The sequence below is a fragment of the Neoarius graeffei genome, chromosome 17, assembly GCF_027579695.1.
Source record: "Neoarius graeffei isolate fNeoGra1 chromosome 17, fNeoGra1.pri, whole genome shotgun sequence".
Taxonomy (NCBI): Eukaryota; Metazoa; Chordata; class Actinopteri; order Siluriformes; family Ariidae; genus Neoarius; species Neoarius graeffei.
The window spans coordinates 61,119,573-61,143,663 of record NC_083585.1 but is presented as its reverse complement, the minus strand read 5'-3'; the positions used below and the strand labels follow the sequence as shown (position 1 = coordinate 61,143,663).

The 24,091-nt window shown below is 41.7% G+C and overlaps 2 protein-coding genes and 1 long non-coding RNA gene across 4 annotated transcripts in view; 1 reads left to right on the top strand and 2 right to left on the bottom strand.

Annotated features, from left to right (window-relative positions):
* The window catches only part of LOC132864374 (E3 ubiquitin/ISG15 ligase TRIM25-like), a 76,153-nt gene extending 67,794 nt beyond the window's left edge, over nucleotides 1–8,359 (bottom strand). For both annotated transcript variants that reach the window (XM_060897794.1, XM_060897795.1), the window contains exon 1: nucleotides 7,714–8,359. In XM_060897794.1, coding sequence (XP_060753777.1) covers nucleotides 7,714–8,304 — 591 coding nt within the window. In that variant the 5' untranslated portion in view covers nucleotides 8,305–8,359. The remainder of the gene's footprint in view (nucleotides 1–7,713) is intronic.
* Nucleotides 3,899–18,384, top strand: LOC132864395 (uncharacterized). The gene is made up of 3 exons (XR_009650217.1): nucleotides 3,899–4,844; nucleotides 5,666–5,701; nucleotides 17,802–18,384. It is a non-coding gene; the product is annotated as an uncharacterized LOC132864395 (long non-coding RNA).
* LOC132864378 (E3 ubiquitin/ISG15 ligase TRIM25-like) lies at nucleotides 12,071–23,672 on the bottom strand. The gene is made up of 5 exons (XM_060897799.1): nucleotides 23,012–23,672; nucleotides 18,095–18,196; nucleotides 17,744–17,903; nucleotides 14,693–14,752; nucleotides 12,071–14,544 (listed from the first exon to the last, which is right to left on the bottom strand). Exons 1-5 carry the CDS (start codon nucleotides 23,591–23,593, stop codon nucleotides 14,021–14,023), a joined length of 1,428 nt encoding a protein of 475 aa, XP_060753782.1. The 5' UTR covers nucleotides 23,594–23,672; the 3' UTR covers nucleotides 12,071–14,020.
* Nucleotides 23,673–24,091: the final 419 nt, after the last annotated feature.

Genomic DNA, 24,091 nt, shown 5'->3' with positions numbered 1-24,091 from the left:
CAGAACTTGGGTGGTAATGGTATCTTCACTTGGGGAGAATTCCAGACTTTTGTGTACATGGCAGTGAATCTGGCAAATGAAAGGCCTATAGATGCTAGAGCACAAAGTCAGGAAGAGTGTGTGGAGTACGTGACACCAAACACTCCCTTGTTGGGATAGGTATGTCTGAGAGAAGACCCAGGAAATTTCCAGTTCAAGGGTTACCCCTCCAGAAGGCTGAGAATAATCCAGTCAGAGGTGAACAAGTTTGGGAGGAAGTGGTGTCAATTGGCAGGCCCAAACCTCTTTGTCAGACACAAATGGCACACAAAAGAGAGAAATGTCACTGAAGGAGATATAGTCTGGCTTGCTGATCAGAATGCCTTATGAGGTCAGTTCAGGTTAGGCAGAGTGGTCAGCACCAACCCAGACAAGGAAGGAGTCATGAGGGATGTCAAGATCGGAACTTTTCCAAGCTACCCTGTTATGATTTAAGAAACCATCCTAGGAGGAAAGCGTGGGCAGGAGCACCTTGAAGAAGCCCTCCAACATGATCCCAGCCACAGTTCTCCACAGCGATGTCAGGAGTCTCTTCATCCTGATTCCAACTGAGGAGCAGTAAGAAGAAGATCCGGCAGTCTCATGTGAAGAGAGATGTGACCTCCTTGGGTTCCTGAAGCAGGAGCTCAAGTGAGAGGTGTGCTGCCAGGTTAAGTTAACCAGGGACTTTTGTTAAGAGGGAAAAAAAAATGTATAAGGGGATTTTATTTTGAAAAGGAAGTTGAGACTTTTCAGTTCTCTCTGATCCAAACTCAAAACTTCTATTTAAAACTTGAACATTCCAAATTCGGGCGGCACGGTGGTGTAGTGGTTAGCACTGTCGCCTCACAGCAAGAAGGTCTGGGTTCGAGCCCCATGGCCGGCGAGGGCCTTTCTGTGTGGAGTTTGCATGTTCTCCCCGTGTCCGCGTGGGTTTCCTTCGGGTGCTCCAGTTTCCCCCACAGTCCAAAGACATGCAGGTTAGGTTAACTGGTGACTCTAAATTGACCGTAGGTGTGAATGTGAGTGTGAATGGTTGTCTGTGTCTATGTGTCAGCCCTGTGATGACCTGGCGGCTTGTCCAGGGTGTACCCCGCCTTTCACCCGTAGTCAGCTGGGATAGGCTCCAGCTTGCCTGCGACCCTGTAGAAGGATAAAGCGGCTAGAGATAATGAGATGAGATGAGACATTCCAAATTCCACAGGTCACTTTACACGATTGCACTTTATAATATTTTTGCTGCTGCATAATTTAATACAATACACTTCATATTTATTTCTGTGTTGAGCCAAATTGCAACAAAATTTTGTTCGGTGTAGACTTGTTGCATACTGAATGACAATAAAGGTTGTCTAAGTTAACACGAAGTGGCCCGTAGCCAGGGGGGATCGGAGGGTTCGTTCGATTCCCCCCCCGGACACACACGCCCCTCAAGATTACTCAAGATTTATTCATTTGTTCATGTCTGATGAATATACATTGATTCACATTTAAATTTACAATATCAAATCCAGACTAATCAAAAAAGAAAAGTAGACTAAGTGAGGACGAGTTAGAAAAACGGGTTCATTTCTCCTATGTTTATGTTTACACGTTTTGTTCAGACTGCTTTACACCCCAATCCAGTGGGTGACGGTAATGCCCCCATTAGACCCCTTTCACTGACGTCACCCGAAACCGGAAGTAAACAAACCCTGCGCCATATTGGAAGACCAACAAACTCGTGATTAGGGGGAAATAACGGCAGCGTGTGGTATGTGAACCCACGAGGCATTTGGTTCATCAAAAACCTACAATGGTAAACTTTTGTGCTGTGTTAGGGTTCTAACAAAGCTGATGGGAAAGGTGAAAAGAAGTCTTTCTACAGAATACCAGCTGTGATTAAGACACAAGCAAACCAAGGAGCTTTCTGCCGGGAGACAGAGAGAGGATTTAGCTGCTTTATGCAGAGCGGATCTGAATACTTCAAGTCTATTTTGTTACTGGTAAGTCACTAGGCTAGAGTGTTGTAGAACATTTTTTAAAAATGTTTACTGAATAAAAACATCCTTAATTTTATCAAATATACTCTACTCTATATTTCATTTCTTTCTTTTGTTTTAATTTTCCTCCCTCCATCCCTCTTTGGATTTTAAATATAGTTTTTCCCCATGTCCAAATAATTCAAATATATATAAATAAAAACAGATAAGTAGTAAATTAAAATAAATTATGAAATAAAAAAATCCACTCTCCCTTGCCCCGAGTCTTATCATATGGGTCAAACCCATCAATCACAGCCAGTTTCTCCACATACCGTGCCCTTTCTGCAGCTGGTAATGTACTCACATAACCAGAATTATCAGCCATCGTGTCACTTTACTCTCGCTCGTACTTTGTTTTATATTGTATGTATGTATGCATGTACTTGGTCTTCCAATATGGCGCCCTAGCACAATCTCGCGGTACGGTGACGTCACGCAGTAGCCCTCTATAAAAGAAGATAAAGACAGAAAACGCAAGAAATCTGCTGCTACTTTGTCCCAAAATATTGGCGCCATGTTCCAAAAAAGGGCCAAAATGGGTAAGGTGCTGAGTGCAGGACTTTGTTTTTCTTTTGTTTACAACAGTAGTGGTAGATCGATCTGTCAGAGTGATCAGTGGGGGTGGGGGGTAGCGTCAGCCCGTCCGTCAGTCTATGTGTGTCAGTGACACGCGCACACAGAGATGAGTTAGGTGGTTCGATGGCTAGGTACTAGTAGCATCGGACCTGGGGGTGCTTTTTTTTTTTTCAGCTTGGGAAATCGGAGCTGTGGTGTGGTGTGAAGACAGTAAAATGCGAGACTTTAAGAGCACGTGTTTTTCAGTTGTCATGGTAACATGGCATCATGGTAACATGACGCCCTGTCAGTGGTTTGGCATTTGGATCAGAGTGAAAAGAAACGTGTGCACTAGCTGAAAAATGAAAATGTTCAGACCAGTGTGTGTGAAAACACCCACTGTTGCTGCATTTGGGCAATTTTAAATCAATTGTCCTTATAGGGCTGTGTGACATTATTTCAATCTCAGGATTACTTGACACATTTATCTCAATTAGAAATTATTGTTGTTTTTTTATGCTAAAGCATGGGCAGATCAGGAGTGTTCTGATGCCATAAACAACAACTGAAGTGAGCAACAGAGACAGACGACAACAACAGACAGACAATGAAGGAGAGCAACAACAGACAGACAATGAAGAAGAGCAACAACAGAGACAGACAATGAAGGAGAGCAACAACAGAGACAGACAATGAAGGAGAGCAACAACAGACAGACAGAGGAGGGGAGAGCAACAACAGAGACAGACAATGAAGGAGAGCAACAACAGACAGACAGAGGAGGGGAGAGCAACAACAGAGACAGACAATGAAGGAGAGCAACAACAGACAGACAGAGGAGGGGAGAGCAACAACAGAGACAGACAATGAAGGAGAGCAACAACAGAGACAGACAATGAAGGAGAGCAACAACAGAGACAGACAATGAAGGAGAGCAACAACAGACAGACAATGAAGGAGAGCAACAACAGACAGACAATGAAGAAGAGCAACAACAGAGACAGACAATGAAGGAGAGCAACAACAGACAGACAATGAAGGAGAGCAACAACAGAGACAGACAATGAAGGAGAGCAACAACAGACAGACAATGAAGGAGAGCAACAACAGAGACAGACAATGAAGGAGAGCAACAACAGACAGACAGAGGAGGGGAGAGCAACAACAGAGACAGACAATGAAGGAGAGCAACAACAGACAGACAGAGGAGGGGAGAGCAACAACAGAGACAGACAATGAAGGAGAGCAACAACAGACAGACAATGAAGGAGAGCAACAACAGAGACAGACAATGAAGGAGAGCAACAACAGACAGACAGAGGAGGGGAGAGCAACAACAGAGACAGACAATGAAGGAGAGCAACAACAGACAGACAATGAAGGAGAGCAACAACAGAGACAGACAATGAAGGAGAGCAACAACAGACAGACAATGAAGGAGAGAAACAACAGAGACAGACAATGAAGGAGAGCAACAACAGACAGACAATGAAGGAGAGCAACAACAGAGACAGACAATGAAGGAGAGCAACAACAGACAGACAATGAAGGAGAGAAACAACAGAGACAGACAATGAAGGAGAGCAACAACAGACAGACAATGAAGGAGAGCAACAACAGACAGACAATGAAGGAGAGCAACAACAGACAGACAATGAAGAAGAGCAACAACAGAGACAGACAATGAAGGAGAGCAACAACAGACAGACAATGAAGGAGAGCAACAACAGACAGACAATGAAGGAGAGCAACAACAGAGACAGACAATGAAGGAGAGCAACAACACAGACAGACAATGAAGGAGAGCAACAACAGACAGACAATGAAGGAGAGCAACAACAGAGACAGACAATGAAGGAGAGCAACAACAGAGACAGACAATGAAGGAGAGCAACAACAGACAGACAGAGGAGGGGAGAGCAACAACAAAGACAGACAATGAAGGAGAGCAACAACAGACAGACAATGAAGGAGAGCAACAACAGAGACAGACAATGAAGGAGAGCAACAACAGACAGACAATGAAGGAGAGCAACAACAGACAGACAATGAAGGAGAGCAACAACAGACAGACAATGAAGGAGAGCAACAACAGACAGACAATGAAGAAGAGCAACAACAGAGACAGACAATGAAGGAGAGCAACAACAGAGACAGACAATGAAGGAGAGCAACAACAGACAGACAGAGGAGGGGAGAGCAACAACAGAGACAGACAATGAAGGAGAGCAACAACAGACAACTGAGGTGAGCAACACAGACAGACAATGAAGTCACAGCACAGTTGTAGGAAGATAACAATAATAAGTTAGACAACAGAGAACTTATAACGAATAAAAAATGTCTAAATTAGAAGATTTGAAGTGTGCTCGTGTATTTGGGGGGTATGGGAGTAGGGGGCCAGATGAAGTCCACTTTTGGAGAAAAAAAGATCCCCCCCCCTCCACAATGCTGGCTACGGGCCTGAGTGCAGAGTCACTTCAGAGTATATCATGTGAGAGACTGCAGAGCACATGTTGTAGCAGACAATAGAAGGTGAAGTTTAATTGAAAACTGGGGAAAAACTAAACTTACTGGCTATTTCTGGGGATGCTGCTGGTAGGTTAATGTTGATATTTGATTTGTTAACTTTGTTACCAGAGTTGAAAATAATGTAAAATTTAAAAAAGAGATTGCATTTTTATTTTGAAGACCATTTTCAGTAGTTGTTGTATTTTGCATTTGCTTCTTTTTTACCATAAAAGGTTTTCAACCTACTGACCTGACTGACAAAATTTGATTTGTGACCACCGAATTAGAATTAAAATAAATCAACAAAGAAAAAAAAATTATGATAAAAGGAATCAAGAGGTCCGAGTTGATTACTTAAATACCATTGATGGCCAAGGCAGAATTTTATGTAGAACCCTGGATAACTTGACAATAAGGAAGGCCTACTTGACATTTATGCCATTCCTAAGCAATCACATTCAAATCTCAGTGTTTACTGTTCCACAGTACAAATACTTTTGGCTGTCATTAACCTCAAGAATGTCTTTGACTGGAACCCCTTACATCTTTTCTCTTAGGACTTTCAGCTCCCAATTTCACCATGAACTCCTCTGGTAGGGAGACTACAGTTTTATCCAGATCAAGATGGGATTTTTTTTTTTTTTTTTGGGGGGGGGAATGTAACTCTTTAGGGCCTGTCTATCTAATGTAATGCTTCATACCAATCTCTATTCTCATATCTCAAAGATCCCAAAAGTATCCTCCAAAAAACAGAGGCCCTACTACCAGTAACCTCATCTACTCTCCATTGTCTCAGTCTCAAACACTACGTTTACATGCACATACAGAGAATCGAATTTCTGCCGTTGCTCGACTGAAATCGAAGTTCAAAATGCCATGTATACACCTTAATTCGGCTGAAATTGAACCGAACTTGATTTCTCGGAATCGAGCTACACGACCTAGTTTATGCGATTTCTGCCGAGCTACTTTGTGCATGTATACCCTATCGAGCTAGTTGTCGAGCTACTTCCGGAAGTGACGAGTGACGAGACCACAAGCGGGAAACACAACAGCCTCGGTCGGCATGACAACAGTAGTAGCGAGCAGCAGAAGAGGTCAGGAGGAACAAACGAAGAAGAGAAAATGGCGATGTAGAGCTCTCTGAAGTGTGGGTGGAGCACAGAGGACGGCAGGACAAAGCTTCTGGTACTAATAGGCTTTTTATTGTCAGACTTTTCAGTTTAACAGCCTACTTTTATTCTTGAGAGAAAAACACACACACACGCGCGCGCGCGCGCGCTGTGTTCTAGTCCCGGGATGAGCTCTCCCCTCTGCTCTCCCTCTGCCTCCTTAAATAGGGCGCGGTTACTGGGAAGACACACAAACACAGGTTAATTACCGTCAGGTGAAGTGATTCTGCCACTCACCTTCCCTGGCTCCGCCCTCCTGTCACAGACCGGCGCTTGACCACGCCCCCACTGCCACAGGCAAGCAGAAACATGCACTTCTGGAGCAATGAGGAGACAGATTTCATGCTCATTCAGCTTAAGGAGCTGAATATATTAAAATTCATGGACGAGAGAAAAACGCGCAATGGAGAACACAGAACTGATAACTTTGTTTACACTCTTGAATAGCTCTTCTTCATGACGACAACCGGAAGTGTACCAACACGATGGGGCGTGTTGCGCCACCTGTGGCTCGGGTGCACAATGCACCTCACACAATAGCCCGATTTCATTGTGTGCATGTAGGATTGGATTTCTCTGGCACCCTGCTGGGACCTTCAGCTCGATTACCGACAGCAGCTCGATTTGGATGTGCATGTAAACGTAGTCAAACAGCAGAGGTGGAAAAACCCGGGTGCAGAAAGTAAAAACCCTGCCACATTTTTGCTCCAGCCAATTCAATGAACCAGCTGATCCTAATTACCACATCCCCTAAGCCAGGTTGATGAGCTAATTGGTGAAATCACCTGTGTTGAGAGCACAGGCAGAAGGAAAACCTAAGCAGGACTTTTACTTTGTCAATCCAGTTTTTCCACCTCTGTCAAACAGTGCTGGTGTGTAAGCTCTAGAACTACCACTCCAGAAAGTATGAGCATTAGAACAGATTTGTTTTTGTCTTGGAGGTGGTGCTTCTGTAAGATGTGCCTCTTGCACCGTCTCACCTCAACTTCTTACGTGGCGAATTCTCTGCTTTTTTTTTTTGTTCTTCTAATTTTCTCAGCTTGTGATGTGCATATGGAAAAATGGTAATTTCATTTCAGTCCCCCATCTGAAATTATTTCTGGACTGATAAGTGTGGTTAAAACATTTTGTTTTCACTCTGAAGAGACCAGAATTGTTCATGCAGTTAAACAGGTTCTCTCTCTCTCTCTCTCTCTCTCTCTCTCTCTCTCTCTCTCTCTCACACACACACACACACACACACACCAAAGCATGGCTCAAAGTACACTGAATGAACTGACATGTTTAATAGTTCCTTGCCAACAACTATTAGCCTTTAAATAAGAATTCACTTTTCAGCAGATGAAAGTCAGAGAACCAAGTATATCAACTAAATATTAATTAGAATTAAAATTTCTGTAAATTGGAAAGGAATAATGACATCCGGTTCTTACTTGTTTTTCATTTCTTTCGACTTCAGCTACCACTGTATCATGACCTCTGTGTTCAAACATTGTACACGAATAACAGATGAAGCTTTGGTCAGTACGACACAAGATCTCGATCAGTTTGTCGTGTTCAGAGCAGATCTTCTCTTGGAGCTCTGCACAGGCTTCAACTAACTTGTGCTTCTTAAAGGCAGGAGACTGATAGTGAGGTTTAAGATGATCTTCACAAAAGGAGGCCAGACACACCAGACAGGACTTGATGGCTTTGTGTTTTCTCCCGGTGCAGGAATCACACTTCGCATCTCCAAGTCCAGCATAACAGTGATCAGGAGAAGCAGCTTGGAGTTCAGTCTTCTTCAGTTTCTCCACCACTTCAGCCAGCATGTTGTTCCTGTATAGAACAGGCCTTGGGGTGAAAGTCTCTCTGCACTGGGGGCAGCTGTAGACACCCTTCACATCCTCCTGATCCCAGAAGCCATTAATACACACCTTACAGTAACTGTGACCACAGGGAGTAGCTACAGGATCTTTCAGGAAATCCAGACACACTGGACAAATAAACTGATCCTGATCAACTGAAATGCTGGCCTCAGCCATATTCCTACACACATACACGGAGAGAGCAAATAAGAGAGAAACTCAATGTTCTGAGTTTCATTTCCTCTGAAATGACAATACTGTGTGTAGAGTGGGTGTGGCTTTAAAGTTGGCAAACAAATCCAAATCAATAGGCGGAGTCAAAAAAATGGGGCGGGCAAGGCACAAACAGATAATCAGAGGCAAAGACAAAAGAGCAAAAACCAAAATAGCAGTGCAAGAATAGAAGGTTTAGTAAAGTCAGACAAGAACACACTGAACGTTTACTGCACAATGAGCATGTGACCAGAGAGTCCTTAAATACTGTGGCTGTGAGATTGTGTTAGTTCAGGTGTTAGTGATTAGAACTCCAAGACTGTGAGCAGTAAGGTGCAGGATGGTTGTTATACAAGGGGAAGTCAAAAAGTTCTAAGACAAATTGAAAAAAATCTTTATTTATGAAAATAAAGCTATTTCTCCATATGTCCTCCATTTAAGTCTCAACACTTCTGCGAGTGATGTTTCTATCAAAGAATTCCTTCTTTGTATTCCTTTTTTTGAATTCTTTTGACATTATAACATCTATCTTAGAACTTTTTGACTCACCCTCGTAGTTCATGATGTGAGAGAATTTTGTCTTGTAGTTTAAGCTTCAGAATGTGTTGGGATTCCTGTAGACTTTCTGTCTCTGGAGGCACCAAAAGGTGTGAAGATCTCTGTAGCTACAGAGATCATTTTGATCCATTGTTGATTAGGTTAGAAAGACTGCTCTCCCATTTCAATATTTTATGGGCCACACACATGCAAATACACACACACACACACACACACACACATGCAGTGGGTATAAAAAGTGTACACAGCCCCTTAAAATGATAGTTTTTTTCTGATGTAAAAAATTAGGCCACAATAACTAATTTCAAAACTTTTCCCGCCTTTAATGTCTCCTATAACCTGTACAATTCAATTGAAAAGCAAACAAATCTGTTAGGGGGAAAAACATAAATGTACAATAAGCTGGTTGCATAAGTGTGCACACCCTTAAAGTAATACATCTCTGTGGTGGGGGAATGGTGCAGGGATGAGAAGAGGTGAGAGAGGAGGAAGGAGAAGGACAGAGAAAAAGAAAAGAGGTGAAATGTCTGCCTGTTGCCAGAGCTAAATGGTCCTCTGCCAACTTGATGGCTTCATCCAGGACACCAGGTGGTGGCACTGGACCCATGACAGTGTTCCTTCCGGAAGGTGCACGATGGACTGTTCCAATGTCACCCTGTTGATGATCCCCTCAGCATAGTGGTCGTCCACCCTCAGCTACCGCCGGCAGGCGTCCTGGAGCTGTTGGCCAAATGTGAACAGCTGGCTGACTTCCTCCAGTGTCAATGTGCGGAAGCACTGGTGGTGGTGTTCTGGGGAGTGGCTGACATGCTGCAGGATGGCTCACTTCAAGTCAGCATAGACAAGCTGGCTGTCAGCGGGGAGCTGTTGCGTGGTGAGCTGCGCCCCTCACGTCAGCAACGGTAATAGAGGGGCCACATGTTGCTCGACCCGCCACCCCCACGCTTTGGCTGCTTGCTCAAAGAGCATGATGAACGCATCCAGATTGTTATGCAGCCCCATCTTCATTTGCATGACGTGGAGTGGCTCCGCTGCAGTGACAGTCGAGGACCTCGCCAACACAAGCAGGTGCCAGAATGCCTGGCGATCTTCAGTATCCCAGGTTTCTGCACCACTGGAGTAAGCCCTGATGTGGGTGGAGTACTGAAGCATGGCAAGCGGGAGATGATGTTCACACAGTCTTTATTTTTATAACTGTAGCTTTTCCGCTTCATACGTTTGCTCATTCAGTCCTTAGACAGACAGACAGACAGAGACACACACGTGTTCTGGGTGGGAGCGCTCCTTTCTCTTCACTCTCTCCCTCCTTTTATACCCTCTGCTGTCATTGCAACAAACACACACAACATTAATTGACAACAGCTGTCTTGACTTTGCCACTCACCTTCCCCGACCCCCATTCACAAACTGACGCTTGGCCACGCCCCTGCTGCCACAGTCAGTAACATGACTGAGTATAAAAAGGGCCTCCCAGAGAGGTGGAGTGTCTCAGAAGTAAAGATGGGGAGGGGTTCACTGCTCTGTGAAAGACTGCGTGGGCAAACACTGCAATAATTTAAGAATAACGTTCCTCAATGTAAAACTGCAAAGAATTTCAGGATCACGTCATGTATGGTCCATAATATAATTAAAAGATTCAGAGAATCTGGAGCAATCTCTGTATGCAAGAGACAAGGTTGAAAACTAACATTGGATGCCTGTGGTCTTCAGGCCCTCAGGAGACACTGCATTAAAAGCAGACACATGTCTGTAGTGGAAATCACTGTATGGGCTCAGGAGCACTTCAGAAAACCATAGTCTATGAAAACATTTCATTACTGCATCCACAAATGCAAGTTTAAAAAAAAAACAGATATAAACAATATCCAGAAACACCGCCACCTTCTCTGGGCCCGAGCTCTTTTACAATGGACTGAGGTGAAGTGGAAAATTGTCCCGAGGTCTGACGAATCAAAAGTAGAAATTCTTTTTAGAAATCACGGACACCACGTCCTCCAGGCTAAAGAGGAGAGGGACCATCCGGCTTGTTATCAGTGCACAGTTCAAAAGCCAGCATCTGTGATGGTATGAGGGGGCATTAGTGCATATGACATGGGGAGCTTGTACATCTGAGAAGGCATCATTAATGCTGAATGATATAAACACATTTCAGAACAATATGCTGCCATCCAGACAAAAATTTTTTTTGATTGATTGGTTTATTCATTATTAAAATGACATTGTATAAAACATGATACAATAACATAATAATAAATGGATAACACAATGAAATGTAAGCACTTATTTCCATTGTGGTCCAAAAGGAGTTATATGATCAACATGGGAACAAAGTTAGAGTATACAGTAACAATAAGTAAAAGCTGAAGACTCCTGAGACCAATAACGAGTGAATAAAAATTCTTCAATCTGAGACTTAAACTGGGGTTTGTACCTGAGATTATGTTTATGACTAAGTACACAGCAAATTCCTCAGTGTTGAATTAACACTTTCAGAGTTAATTTGTGTCCAATTGGACCTATATAAACACAGTAGGGTGTTAAATCAACACTCTGGGTGTTAATTCAACACTGGGGATTTTGCTGTGTAGGCTATTCCATAACAGGATACTGGTGTAACAAAAAGATTTATCACGGCACTTCACAGATGGGATCTGGAGAGATGTACTACTGGATCTTGTTCTGATTGAATGATGATTACGTGTACATTTAAAGTGAGCTGAGAAATCATTTGGAGCGTTACCATTGACAGTATTATGAACAAGATTTAATATGAGCTGGTTAACACGTAATTCGACAGGCAACATTCCAATCAATTCAAATTCATGAGCACTAATTTGAGTTCTGGCTGGTGCATTTACAACCCTGATTCCAAAAAAGTTGGGACAAAGTACAAATTGTAAATAAAAACGGAATGCAATGATGTGGAAGTTTCAAAATTCCATATTTATTCAGAATAGAACATAGATGACATATCAAATGTTTAAACTGAGAAAATGTATCATTTAAAGAGAAAAAATTAGGTGATTTTAAATTTCATGACAACACCACATCTCAAAAAAGTTGGGACAAGGCCATGTTTACCACTGTGAGACATCCCCTTTTCTCTTTACAACAGTCTGTAAACGTCTGGGGACTGAGGAGACAAGTTGCTCAAGTTTAGGGATAGGAATGTTAACCCATTCTTGTCTAATGTAGGATTCTAGTTGCTCAACTGTCTTAGGTCTTTTTTGTCATATCTTCCGTTTTATGATGCGCCAAATGTTTTCTATGGGTGAAAGATCTGGACTGCAGGCTGGCCAGTTCAGTACCCGGACCCTTCTTCTATGCAGCCAGGATGCTGTAATTGATGCAGTATGTGGTTGGGCATTGTCATGTTGGAAAACGCAAGGTCTTCCCTGAAAGAGACGTCGTCTGGATGGGAGCATATGTTGCTCTAGAACCTGGATATACCTTTCAGCATTGATGGTGTCTTTCCAGATGTGTAAGCTGCCCATGCTACACGTACTAATGCAACCCCATACCATCAGAGATGCAGGCTTCTGAACTGAGTGCTGATAACAACTTGGGTCGTCCTTCTCCTCTTTAGTCCGAATGACACGGCGTCCCTGATTTCCATAAAGAACTTCAAATTTTGATTCATCTGACCACAGAACAGTTTTCCACTTTGCCACAGTCCATTTTAAATGAGCCTTGGCCCAGAGAAGACATCTGCGCTTCTGGATCATGTTTAGATACGGCTTCTTCTTTGAACTATAGAGTTTTAGCTGGCAACAGCGGATGGCACGGTGAATTGTGTTCACATATAATGTTCTCTGGAAATATTCGAGCCCATTTTGTGATTTCCAATACAGAAGCATGCCTGTATGTGATGCAGTGCCGTCTAAGGGCCCGAAGATCACGGGCACCCAGTATGGTTTTCCGGCCTTGACCCTTACGCACAGAGATTCTTCCAGATTCTCTGAATCTTTTGATGATATTATGCACTGTAGATGATGATATGTTCAAACTCTTTGCAATTTTACACTGTCGAACTCCTTTCTGATATTGCTCCACTATTTGTCGGCGCAGAATTAGGGGGATTGGTGATCCTCTTCCCATCTTTACTTCTGAGAGCCGCTGCCACTCCAAGATGCTCTTTTTATACCCAGTCATGTTAATGACCTATTGCCAATTGACCTAATGAGTTGCAATTTGGTCCTCCAGCTGTTCCTTTTTAGTACCTTTAACTTTTCCAGCCTCGTATTGCCCCTGTCCCAACTTTTTTGAGATGTGTTGCTGTCATGAAATTTCAAATGAGCCAATATTTGGCATGAAATTTCAAAATGTCTCACTTTCGACATTTGATATGTTGTCTATGTTCTATTGTGAATACAATATCAGTTTTTGAGATTTGTAAATTATTGCATTCCGCTATTATTTACAATTTGTACTTTGTCCCAACTTTTTTGGAATCGGGGTTGTAAAAGGAACCGAATGATTTTGTTTTGAGTACACTGTAACTTAGTCTTGTATTTCTTCATTAAACCAGTGTACCATGATGTGCTGGCATAGTCAAAATGACATTGGATCAAGGCTTTCCTTCTTTCAGCAAGACAATGCCAAACTGCTTTCTTCTGCACATATTAAAACTGCATGGCTCCATCGTAAAATAGTCTGGGTGCTAAACTGATCTGCCTGCAGTCCAGACCTGTCTCCCATTTAAAACATTTGGCTGATTATGAAGCGCAAAATACGACAAAACAGACCCCAAACTGTTGAGCAACTGAAATTGTATGTCAGGCAAGAATGGGAGAACATTTCTCTTTCAAAACTACAGCAACTGGTCTCCTCAGTTCCCAAACGTTTACAGAGGGTTTTTTTTTAAAAATAGAGGTGATGCAACACCGTGGTAAACATGCCCCTGTCCCAACTTTTTTGAAAAGTTTTGCTGACATCAAATTCAACATGAGCATATATTTTAAAAAAAAAACAAAATTTATCATTTTCAACATTTGATATGTTGTCTTTGTACTATTTTCAATGATGTATAGGGTTTCCTTAATTTGCAAATCATCACATTCTGTTTTTATTCACGTTTTACACAGTGTCACAACATTTTTAGAATTGGGGTTGGACTAAAATTTCATTTTGGATCACATAACTTCATAGATGAATTATACCACACCCTGAACCCAGCGTATAGAGGCTGAGTGAATGTGGTGTGGACTCTGTGGAGGAGCCTTATTGTGTCAGAGACGCTGTAGAAGGACAGAGTTCCTGCACTGTGATCCACATACACTCCTATTCTGGAGGATGCTGGACCTTGGAGATCAGTCTTAATGTTGTTGTGCCAGAAAGAGACAGAGGAAGAAGAACAATGCAGACTCCAGGACTGACTGTTGTATCCAAATAAACATTCGTTCGCCTGGCCTTTCTTGCTGATCTCTTTATATGAGACTGATATGGATACACAACTGCTCCACTCCACTTCCCAGTAACAGCGGCCATGCACACTCTCCTTACACAACACCTGAGTGTAAGCACTAAATCTCTGTGGATGATAAGAGTATCGTTGTTCTGTCCTACTGTGTGTCACTACTCTGTTTTTCTCAGAGAGAATGAGTCGACGATTTGCTGTGTTTGGATCCAGAGTCAGATAACAGAAATCTAAAACAAAAACAATAAAATGTCCACAGGTCAGATGTTAATCACAGGATTGATAATAAGTGTGTGTGAGAGACATCTGTCAGTGTTTCTGTCAGTCATCAAGAAAAACTGGATCAGAGAAAATTGTGTGTGTGTGTTATATACCTACACTGCACAAGATCTTCTCTGCTTTTTGGTTCTGAGGGTAAACTCATCGGAACTGCACTAGCTGTGGAGACACAAAGACAAAATGGAGATGGGAAAAAAAAGACATGGAAACATTCAAGCATGAATATGAAAAATGTTATTCTTTGTTGCTCTGAGACCGCGAGCTGGCCTAGTGGTTAGCGTGTCTTCCTCTCCACTGGGAAATCGTGAGTTCTACTCACGGTTGGATCATACCGAAGACCATCATAAAAATAGTACGTACTGCCATCTGGTAAGGCATGCTGCAATACAGATGCAAGTGGGGAGTCAATCTCTCGTGGTTACCAGAGAACTAAACCCCCACTGTAACCCTAGCTGTATTGGTGAGAGGCCGAGGGCTATAGAAGTAGAGATCGGTGCCACCCAATGCACCTTAAGGGTCTGGTTAATACTGGGACGGGAGACTGCCTTGGAAGACCAGGTCCTGGCATGGGAGGGACTTGAACTTTTTTGTTGTTCTGAGTCAAACATGTCTTCATGAAGTTGGACTGGATTTAGAGCTGCAACCAAGATCTTGGCCAAAAAAATGTAATAAAACTATACAGCATTGAATGAATGTACAAATCAGTGACATCTCAAAACTCAAGAACAAGCAATCCCTTTTCCCAGGTGAAGCTCTGATAATATGCTTTTTGTTTTGTTTTCTGATGGACATTAAGGAGGAATTAGTTCATGTTCTTAACGTGTAAACAGTGTGGGACTTGTTTTTGTTTTTGTCTTGTCTCAGTCTCAGACATAGAGGACTCTGGATTTTATTTCAAGACTGGTCAAGACCACAACTGTGGGGATTCTACTAAATTGCCTGTGTATTGTCTGATTTATTTGTTAACATCGTTATTGTGATTGGATGTAAAATTTCCTGTTTCAAATGCAGCCAATAACGTGACATTGCTAATTTGAAAAATTTCATGACTGTTAACGGCCATCAGCCCTCCCCCTTCACACACACTGGTCTGGCCCTGGTCTTGACTCAGTCTCACCCTGCCTTGGTCTTGACTTGATCTCAACCCCTCAAAGTCTTGGTCTTGGTCATGACTTGGTCTGGGTTTAGGTGGTCTTGAGTATAACACTAGGAGGTAGGTCTGAGAAGAAGGCGATCACCTTAAATCTCTATTGCTCAACTGATTTTGGAGTGGGAGGTGCTCAGAACGTTAGCTACGCCCACTCCATTAATCATGGAATATAATAGTCAGTGTTGCCAAATTCGAGACTTTTTTGTTAGATTTGGTGACGTTTTAGGCTCCTGTGATTCAGAAAAAGAGCCTTGCAACAAATCTAGCAACTTTTTGAGCACATATTCGTGACTGTCCTAAACTTGAACCCAATATGGTTCTCTAATATACCATGAGCATGCAAACAATCAATGTTCACCACTGTTTTGTAATGACCAAACATACAGCAACACAGTGTGTCCCACACTTGCTCTTTTTCATTCTTCATTTTAAGCTTTCTTCTTGGAGATTGTAATAAAAGCAAGTAACCATTCCCTTCATGACAACTCCTTCTCCAGCACTGTGGACTCTATTGATCATGGTGTGGGAGACGGTATGTGGTTTTAGTGCGCTTCATTGTGCTATCTACAGGCACGAGACGTAAACCCTAGACCTTCAGCCTTGTCACCAAGTTCCCCTCAACTGGAAGGAATGAAGACACTTGTATGATAAAGATATATGTGAATACATGATTAACATGTCATATAGTTTCACACTATATGTTTCACACCAGATAGGCTTGGGAAACAACCATTCACACACACCCCTCTGAACAATTTAGAGTAGCCGGTTAACCTAACCGCATTTCTTTGGACTGTGGGAGAAACCGGAGCACCCAGAGGAGACACGGGGAGAACATGCAAACTCCACACAGAAAGGCCCCCGTCAGCCACTGGGCTCGAATCGAGAACCTTCTTGCTGTGAGGTGACAGTGCTAACCACTACACCACCGTGCTGCCCCTCTTTTTTTCTATTGTTGTTGTTGATAAAGTATAGCATTTTGTAAATGCATAAAAGTTAAGTTTGTGGTGCTGTACCTAAGATTGATTTCCTTTCAAAAGAAATTAATTATGAAGAAATAATCTATTTTTTTAATAAGAACATCTGATTATATTCAATTTAGTGTATTCGCAGATAGACTCTTAGTTCCTTATCTATCCTAATTTTGTAATTAGATATGACAATTATCATGTTGAATAAATAATTATGTAAATTAGTATATGACATCACCTAGTGAGTTTTTGGCAGAATGAATGGAGCCAGAAACAGTGGTTGCATTCAAAAGCTATTGAATAATAACAACAACAACAACAACAATAATAATAATAATAAAAGGAACTACAAAATTGTCTGTAGATGTATTCACATCTTTATCATACAAGTGTCTTCATTCCTTCCAGCTGAGAGGAACTTGGTGACAAGGCTGAAGGTCCAGGGTTTACGTCTCGTGCCTGTAGATAGCACAATGAAGCGCACTAAAACCACATACCGTCTCCCACACCATGATCAACTCATTCTCAAAACATCTAAACAAATCTGAAAAGCACTTTTCACTCCAAAATCAGTTTAAGAGATTTAAAATTCAAGCCTTCTTCTAAGGACGACCCTCCCCAACCCCCAACCATGCCCGTGACCCCCCCATCATATGACATATCCCGAAAGTCAGAAGCAAAAAAATTTACAAAGCAATAGAAAGTTTCTAGAAGCAAAAACAAACAAACAAAAAACCTTCTGCATTGATAAAATCCAAAATGAGAGTGTGAATAAAAGGTAATCTTTTTGAAAAATTTATTTTGAGTTGATTCTCATGACTTGCTTTTGCAATATATATTTTAATATTCTGATAATTAATATTTTGCTTCAGGATTTTACTATTTTATTTGAAACTTTTGGCACAAAATTAACTCCATACTAAATCTTTGTGATTTTATGCAGTTTTGTTCCTGCTGACATTTTATTTCTGTGATATGAATTTTATGGCTCTCTTTACTGTGATACAGAACAAACATTTACTTGTTTACCTTGTGGACGAATTTTGTTGAATTCCTCCTCACAGATTTCCTCATTTCGTTTTTTCAGATCTGAGAGAGATTTCCTCACTCCAGCAAACGAGAGATGTTGATTGACAGTGAAGCTGGGTGAGTCGTCACATCCAGGAGAAACACAGAGAGACGGGAAACTCTACAGAGAGGAAACACAGAATAGAGAAGGAGAAAAGTGTAGGAGAGGAACGAATGAATCTCAGACTGAATCAGACCAAAGACACACTTGGGATCTCAGACAGGAACATTTATTGTTGCTGTAATGTGTGTGTGTGTGTGTGTGTGTGTGTGTGTGTGTGTGTGTGTGTGTGTGTGTGTTTCACGCCTCACTTTAATAGTGTCCAGAGTCTGTTTCAGCTCCTGCACCTTCTTCTGCTCCTCCTGGATCCTCTGCTGGGATTTCATCTGCTCCTCCTTTAGCTCATTCTGAGGCTAAATAAAATACATTTTATTATTTCTGGATCAAAAACTCAGTGTGTCAATATGAACTGCAACTAAACGTTTAAAGTTTTAATGAGAAAGTAAAGTCTCATCTCATCTCATTATCTCTAGCCGCTTTATCCTGTTCTACAGGGTCGCAGGCAAGCTGGAGCCTATCCCAGCTGACTACGGGCAAAAGGCGGGGTACACCCTGGACAAGTCGCCAGATCATCACAGGTGAGAAAGTAAAATACAAAATTAAATTGTGAACTAAACTAAAATCTGAGCTAACTAAAATAAAAAAAAATGTTTTAGTCTCTAAAGTTGTAACAAAAATCCTTCCTGAAAACTAGAAATTTTGCCTGTGAACATTACTAAAATAAAATCTCAACTTCTGTCATCATAATTTTATGCACTTTAATACATGATAAGTTCTGGCTTCATGTGAAAATGGCAGCTGGCAGAAATAACAAAGTTATTTTGGTTACAGAAACTTTAAGGTAGTTCATAAATCTTTACTAGGCAGCACGGTGGTGCAGTGGTTAGTGCTGTCGCCTCACAGCAACAAGGTTCTGGGTTTGAACCCAGTGACCAAAGGGGGGCCTTTCTGTGTGGAGTCTGCATGTTACATGGGTTTCCTCTGGGTGCTCTGGTTTCCCCCACAGTCCAAAGACATGTGGATTAGGTAAAATACCCAGCTACTGGGGTTGTACAAGCCAGAGCATACTTAGTGCTGGTCCCAAGCCTGGATAGCCTGGGGAAGGTTGCATCAGGAAGGGCATCTGGTGTAAAACCTATGCCAAATCAAATATGCGGAACAGATCTGCTGTGGCGACCCCTAATGGGAGCAGCTAAAAGAAGATCCATTTTTGGATTTTGAAATGAGTTCGAGTCCAGTGGTCGGTGGGGACCTTTCTGTGTGGAGTTTGCATGTTCTCCCCATGTCTGTGTGAGTTTCCTCCAGGTGCTCCGATTTCCCCCATGGTTCAAAGACATGCAGTTAGGTTAACTCCTTCTTCTTCTTCTGGCTACTTCCGATTAGGGGTCACCACAACAAACTTTTCAATCCGCATGTTAGATTTGGCACAGTTTTACACCGGATTCCCTTCCTGACGCAACCCTCTCCATTTCTCCGGGCTTGGGACCGGCGCCAAGAGTACATTTATGCGCCCCTAGTGGCTGGATTTGACACTTATGGGCAATTTAGAGTAGCCAGTTAATGCAGTTAGGTTAACTGGCTACTCTAAATTGCCCATAAGTGTCAATGGTTGCGAGGAGTAAACCTCTATAAAATAATCCAGTACAAGGCAACAAGAAACCACTACTGTAATTCTTCCCTAGAAACTTGGACCTGCCATTAGGCAGAACACGAAAGAAGAAATATTTGCTGTATTGAAATACACCACAAATCCATTCAAATACAGAGAGATTCATAATTTTTACCTGTTGAGTAAGCCAGGTAAATGGGTTTATATGTAATAATTTATGTTTGTGAGAAAGACCATTCCAGAAGCCTAGTTATTATGAGGTGTTCTTCCTAATGCTACAGTCACAAATAACTGGGTGATCAGCGAGAACTGTGGCTGGGGCTACTATGGCCATTCTGGCAGATTTTGGAGATGATCTGTTGCATAAATTTGGATGGAGTAAATATGCAAATGAAGCCACTATAGCCATGATGGTAGCAACAGAAGACTCTAGGAAAACCAATGGAGGCAGTGACATATAACGATGTACAGTATGGCCTTACGGCAATGACGGCATTGTGTACAGTTTTCACGGATGCAGTACAGGACAGCCATGGCAAGACAAAATAAGCTATGGCCCTGAGGCAAACTTTTCACTTTCTCCAGAATGTTGTTCTGTGAACATTTTGAGCTCTATGATTGCTATAGAATGCTATGGTAACCCCCAGTAGCCCACGAAAGCCTCACGTATGCCTCAAGGATGCTCACGGATGCCTTCAAGGTTGCAACGGATTAATTCATCCAGCACTTGATCTGTGGCAATTTTCAACACAACGAACCTTTCCCAGGATGGAAGCAATGCCCTTCTGGTTATCAAGGTAACTCCTTGGCTCTCGCGTATTCCAAAAGAAGGGCCCAGAAGGCATGCTGGTTGACCCCCGGAAGGTTCAAAATTGTCTACTGGCATCTACCATGAAATGATTCCAGCTATGTGAGACCTTAGCTTTAGCATAAGTGGTGTAGCAGGTTGTGTTGCTTCCTCACAGCTCCACAGTTCAGTCCTGAGCTTGGTTACTGTCTGTGTGGAGTTTCACATGTTCTGATGTTCTTAAGTGTATGAATGATGGGACTTTGTGGCAGAAAGGGATTTTTTAAATGTATTTATTAATTTATTTTTCATATTTACTGACTCCAACTACATCCTGACAAAGATCCAATTTAACTTGGAGCTCTTTGGGGTCCTTAGACCCTGCAATCACTCCTTACAGAGGTGCTTGAAAGTTTGTGAACCCTTTAGAATTTTCTATATTTCTGCATAAATATGACCTAAAGCATCATCAGATTTTCACACAAGTCCTAAAAGCAGATAAAGAGAACCCAGTTAAACAAATGAGACAAAAATATTATACTTGGTCATTTATTTACTGAGGAAAATGATCCAATATTACATATCTGTGAGTGGCAAAATTATGTGAACCTCTAGGATTAGCAGTTAATTTTAAGGTGAAATTAGAGTCAGGTGTTTTCAATCAATGGGATGACAATCAGGCGTGAGTGGGCACCCTGTTTTCTTTAAAGAACAGGGATCTATCAAAGTCTGATCTTCACAACACATGTTTGTGGAAGTGTATCATGGCACAAACAAAGGAGATTTCTGAGGACCTCAGAAAAAGCGTTGTTGATGCTCATCAGGCTGGAAAAGGTTACAAAACCATCTCTAAAGAGTTTGGACTCCACCAATCCTCAGCCAGACAGATTGTGTACAAGCGGAGGAAATTCAAGACCATTGTTACCCTCCTCAGGAGTGGTCGACCAACAAAGATCACTCCAAGAGCAAGGCATGTAATAGTCGGTGAGGTCACAAAGGACCCCAGGGTAACTTCTAAGCAACTGAAGGCCTCTCTCACATTGGCTAATGTTAATGTTCATGAGTCCACCATCAGGAGAATACTGAACAACAATGGTGTGCATGGCAGGGTTGCAAGGAGAAAGCCACTGCTCTCCAAAAAGAACATTGCTGCTCGTCTGCAGTTTGCTAAAGATCACGTGGAAAAGCCAGAAGGCTATTGGAAAAATGTTTTGTGGACAGATGAGACCAAAATAGAACTTTTTGGTTTAAATGAAAAGTGTTATGTTTGGAGAAAGGAAAACACTACATTCCAGCATAAGAACCTTATCCCATCTGTGAAACATGGTGGTGGTAGTATCATGGTTTGGGCCTGTTTTGCTGCATCTGGGCCAGGATGGCTTGCCATGATTGATGGAACAATGAATTCTGAATTATACCAGCCAATTCTAAAGGAAAATGTCAGGACATCTGTCCATGAACTGAATCTCAAGAGAAGGTGGGTCATGCAGCAAGACAACGACCCTAAGCACACAAGTTGTTCTACCAAAGAACGGTTAAAGAAGAATAAAGTTAATGTTGTGGAATGGCCAAGTCAAAGTCCTGACCTTAATCCAATGGAAATGTTGTGGAAGGACCTGAAGCGAGCAGTTCATGTGAGGAAACCCACCAACATCCCAGAGTTGAAGCTGTTCTGTACGGAGGAACGGGCTAAAATTCCTCCAAGCCAGTGTGCAGGACTGATCAACAGTTACCGCAAACGTTTAGTTGCAGTTATTGCTGCACAAGGGGGTCACAAGGGGGTCTGAAAGCAAAGGTTCACATACTTTTTGCCACTCAGAGATATGTAATATTGGATCATTTTCCTCAATAAATAAATGACCAAGTATAATATTTTTGTCTCATTTGTTTAACTGGGTTCTCTTTATCTACTTTTCTGGCTTGTGTGAAAATATGATGATGTTTGAGGTCATATTTATGGAGAAACTATAGAAAATTCTAAAGGGTTCACAAACTTTCAAGCACCACTGTATGCCCTTTAGTTGATGGCATCTTCAACATGTTTGGCACATTCAAGTGATGTTACAGAGTATGTAGTGTCTGTTCATGTTTACAGTCAGGTCCACACGTATTTCGACACCAAATCAGTTATCGCTATTTTAGCTGTCTAGCACAGCATATTCGAATTTACATTCAATAATTATTTCATGATAAAGCTCTGTGACAGTGTTTTTACATACAGTGTTGATGTTTGTATCATATACGGTTTTGATTTAGAAGTAGTTCGTTTTATTTGTTAGTTGTGATAAGATTTCATTTAAGACATGTCAAGTCCATAAATATTTGGACAGTCCTTGTTTCCGCTGTCTATGACGGTATAATAGAGGTGCAATTTAATAATGAATACTGTAGGAGTTCAAAGTGCAGACTTTCATCTCTGAGTATGTCCATCCAAATCTATCTCTTATTTGTAAAAGAGGAACAGACCAACTGATGGCACACACACTGTTCCTGGTTGAAGGGCTGAAGCAATCTGCTTTTCACAAACATGCACACAAAGATGCATATAATCATGAAATGAGGTGATTTTTGTAAATATTTAATATTATGTGAGCTTTGTCTGAACTCGTATTTATTGGACAAGGCCTTCGGACTGATGACTTTATATATTTGCCTTTTAATAAAAAGTAATTTTCAGACTGAATTAGTTATATAACTGAAATTAGATACAAAATGAATTTAGAGACTTTGTATGGAGCTACTTCAAAAATAATAATGTTCTCCAGTTCTCACCTGTTTTTCAGTTCTTTCTGCTTTAGTTGAAACTGTATCATGACCTTTATGTTCATCCGTCATACACAAATAACAGATGAAGCTTTGGTCAGTACGACAGAAGATCTCCATCGGTTTGTGGTGTTCAGAGCAGATCTTCTCTTGGAGCTCTGCACAGGCTTCAACTAACTTGTGCTTCTTAAAGGCAGGAGACTGATAGTGAGGTTTAAGATGAGCTTCACAATAGGAGGCCAGACACACCAGACAGGACTTAATGGCTTTGCGTTTTCTTCCAATGCAGGAATCACACTCCACATCTCCAGGTCCAGCGTAACAGTGAGCAGGAGAAGCAGCATAGGGTTTAATCATCTCCACAGCACGAACCACCTTGCTGCTAATGCGTAGAACAGACTTTGAAGGGAAAGTCTCTCTGCACTGGGGGCAGCTGTAGACACCCTTCACATCCTCCTGATCCCACAAGTCATTAATACATACCTTACAGAAACTGCGGCCACAGGGGAGCATCATTGGATCCTTCAGGAGTTCCAGACACAGTGGACATTTGTACAGGTCAAGAGGTATTGAATTACTGGCCTGTGCCATTTTTCTACAAAGCGTCTCAAATCAGAATGACAACTGGAGCTTTCGTTTTCTCAAAAAAGAGCTTCAGAGTACTGTAGGAGGTGTAGGCAGACAGAGAGTGGGCGTGGCATTTCCACCCTTTTTTAAAAACTAATTTTCAAGTTTTAACCCTTTAGCAGACAGCTTAGCCTGATGGTTATATACATTTGTCACTGGAATTCCAAAATATTCTGAGAATCAGTTCATCTCCATCTTTTTCTTTACAATGAAGTGTTGGTAGTGATGAATATAAAACATCACTGTTATGACTCTGGGAACAACAACAAAAAAAGACATATTCATATCACAAAAATGGGAATGCCACAAAAATTTAAATTTATCTGACCCAAAGTAAAAAATAAATAAATAAATGAATACATAAATTTAAAAAGACCGAAATCATTATACAGATTTTTTTATTTTATTTTTTTTTAAGTAAGGAGACCTGTTTGGCTCTCAAGTCAACAGTGTTGTAGATCA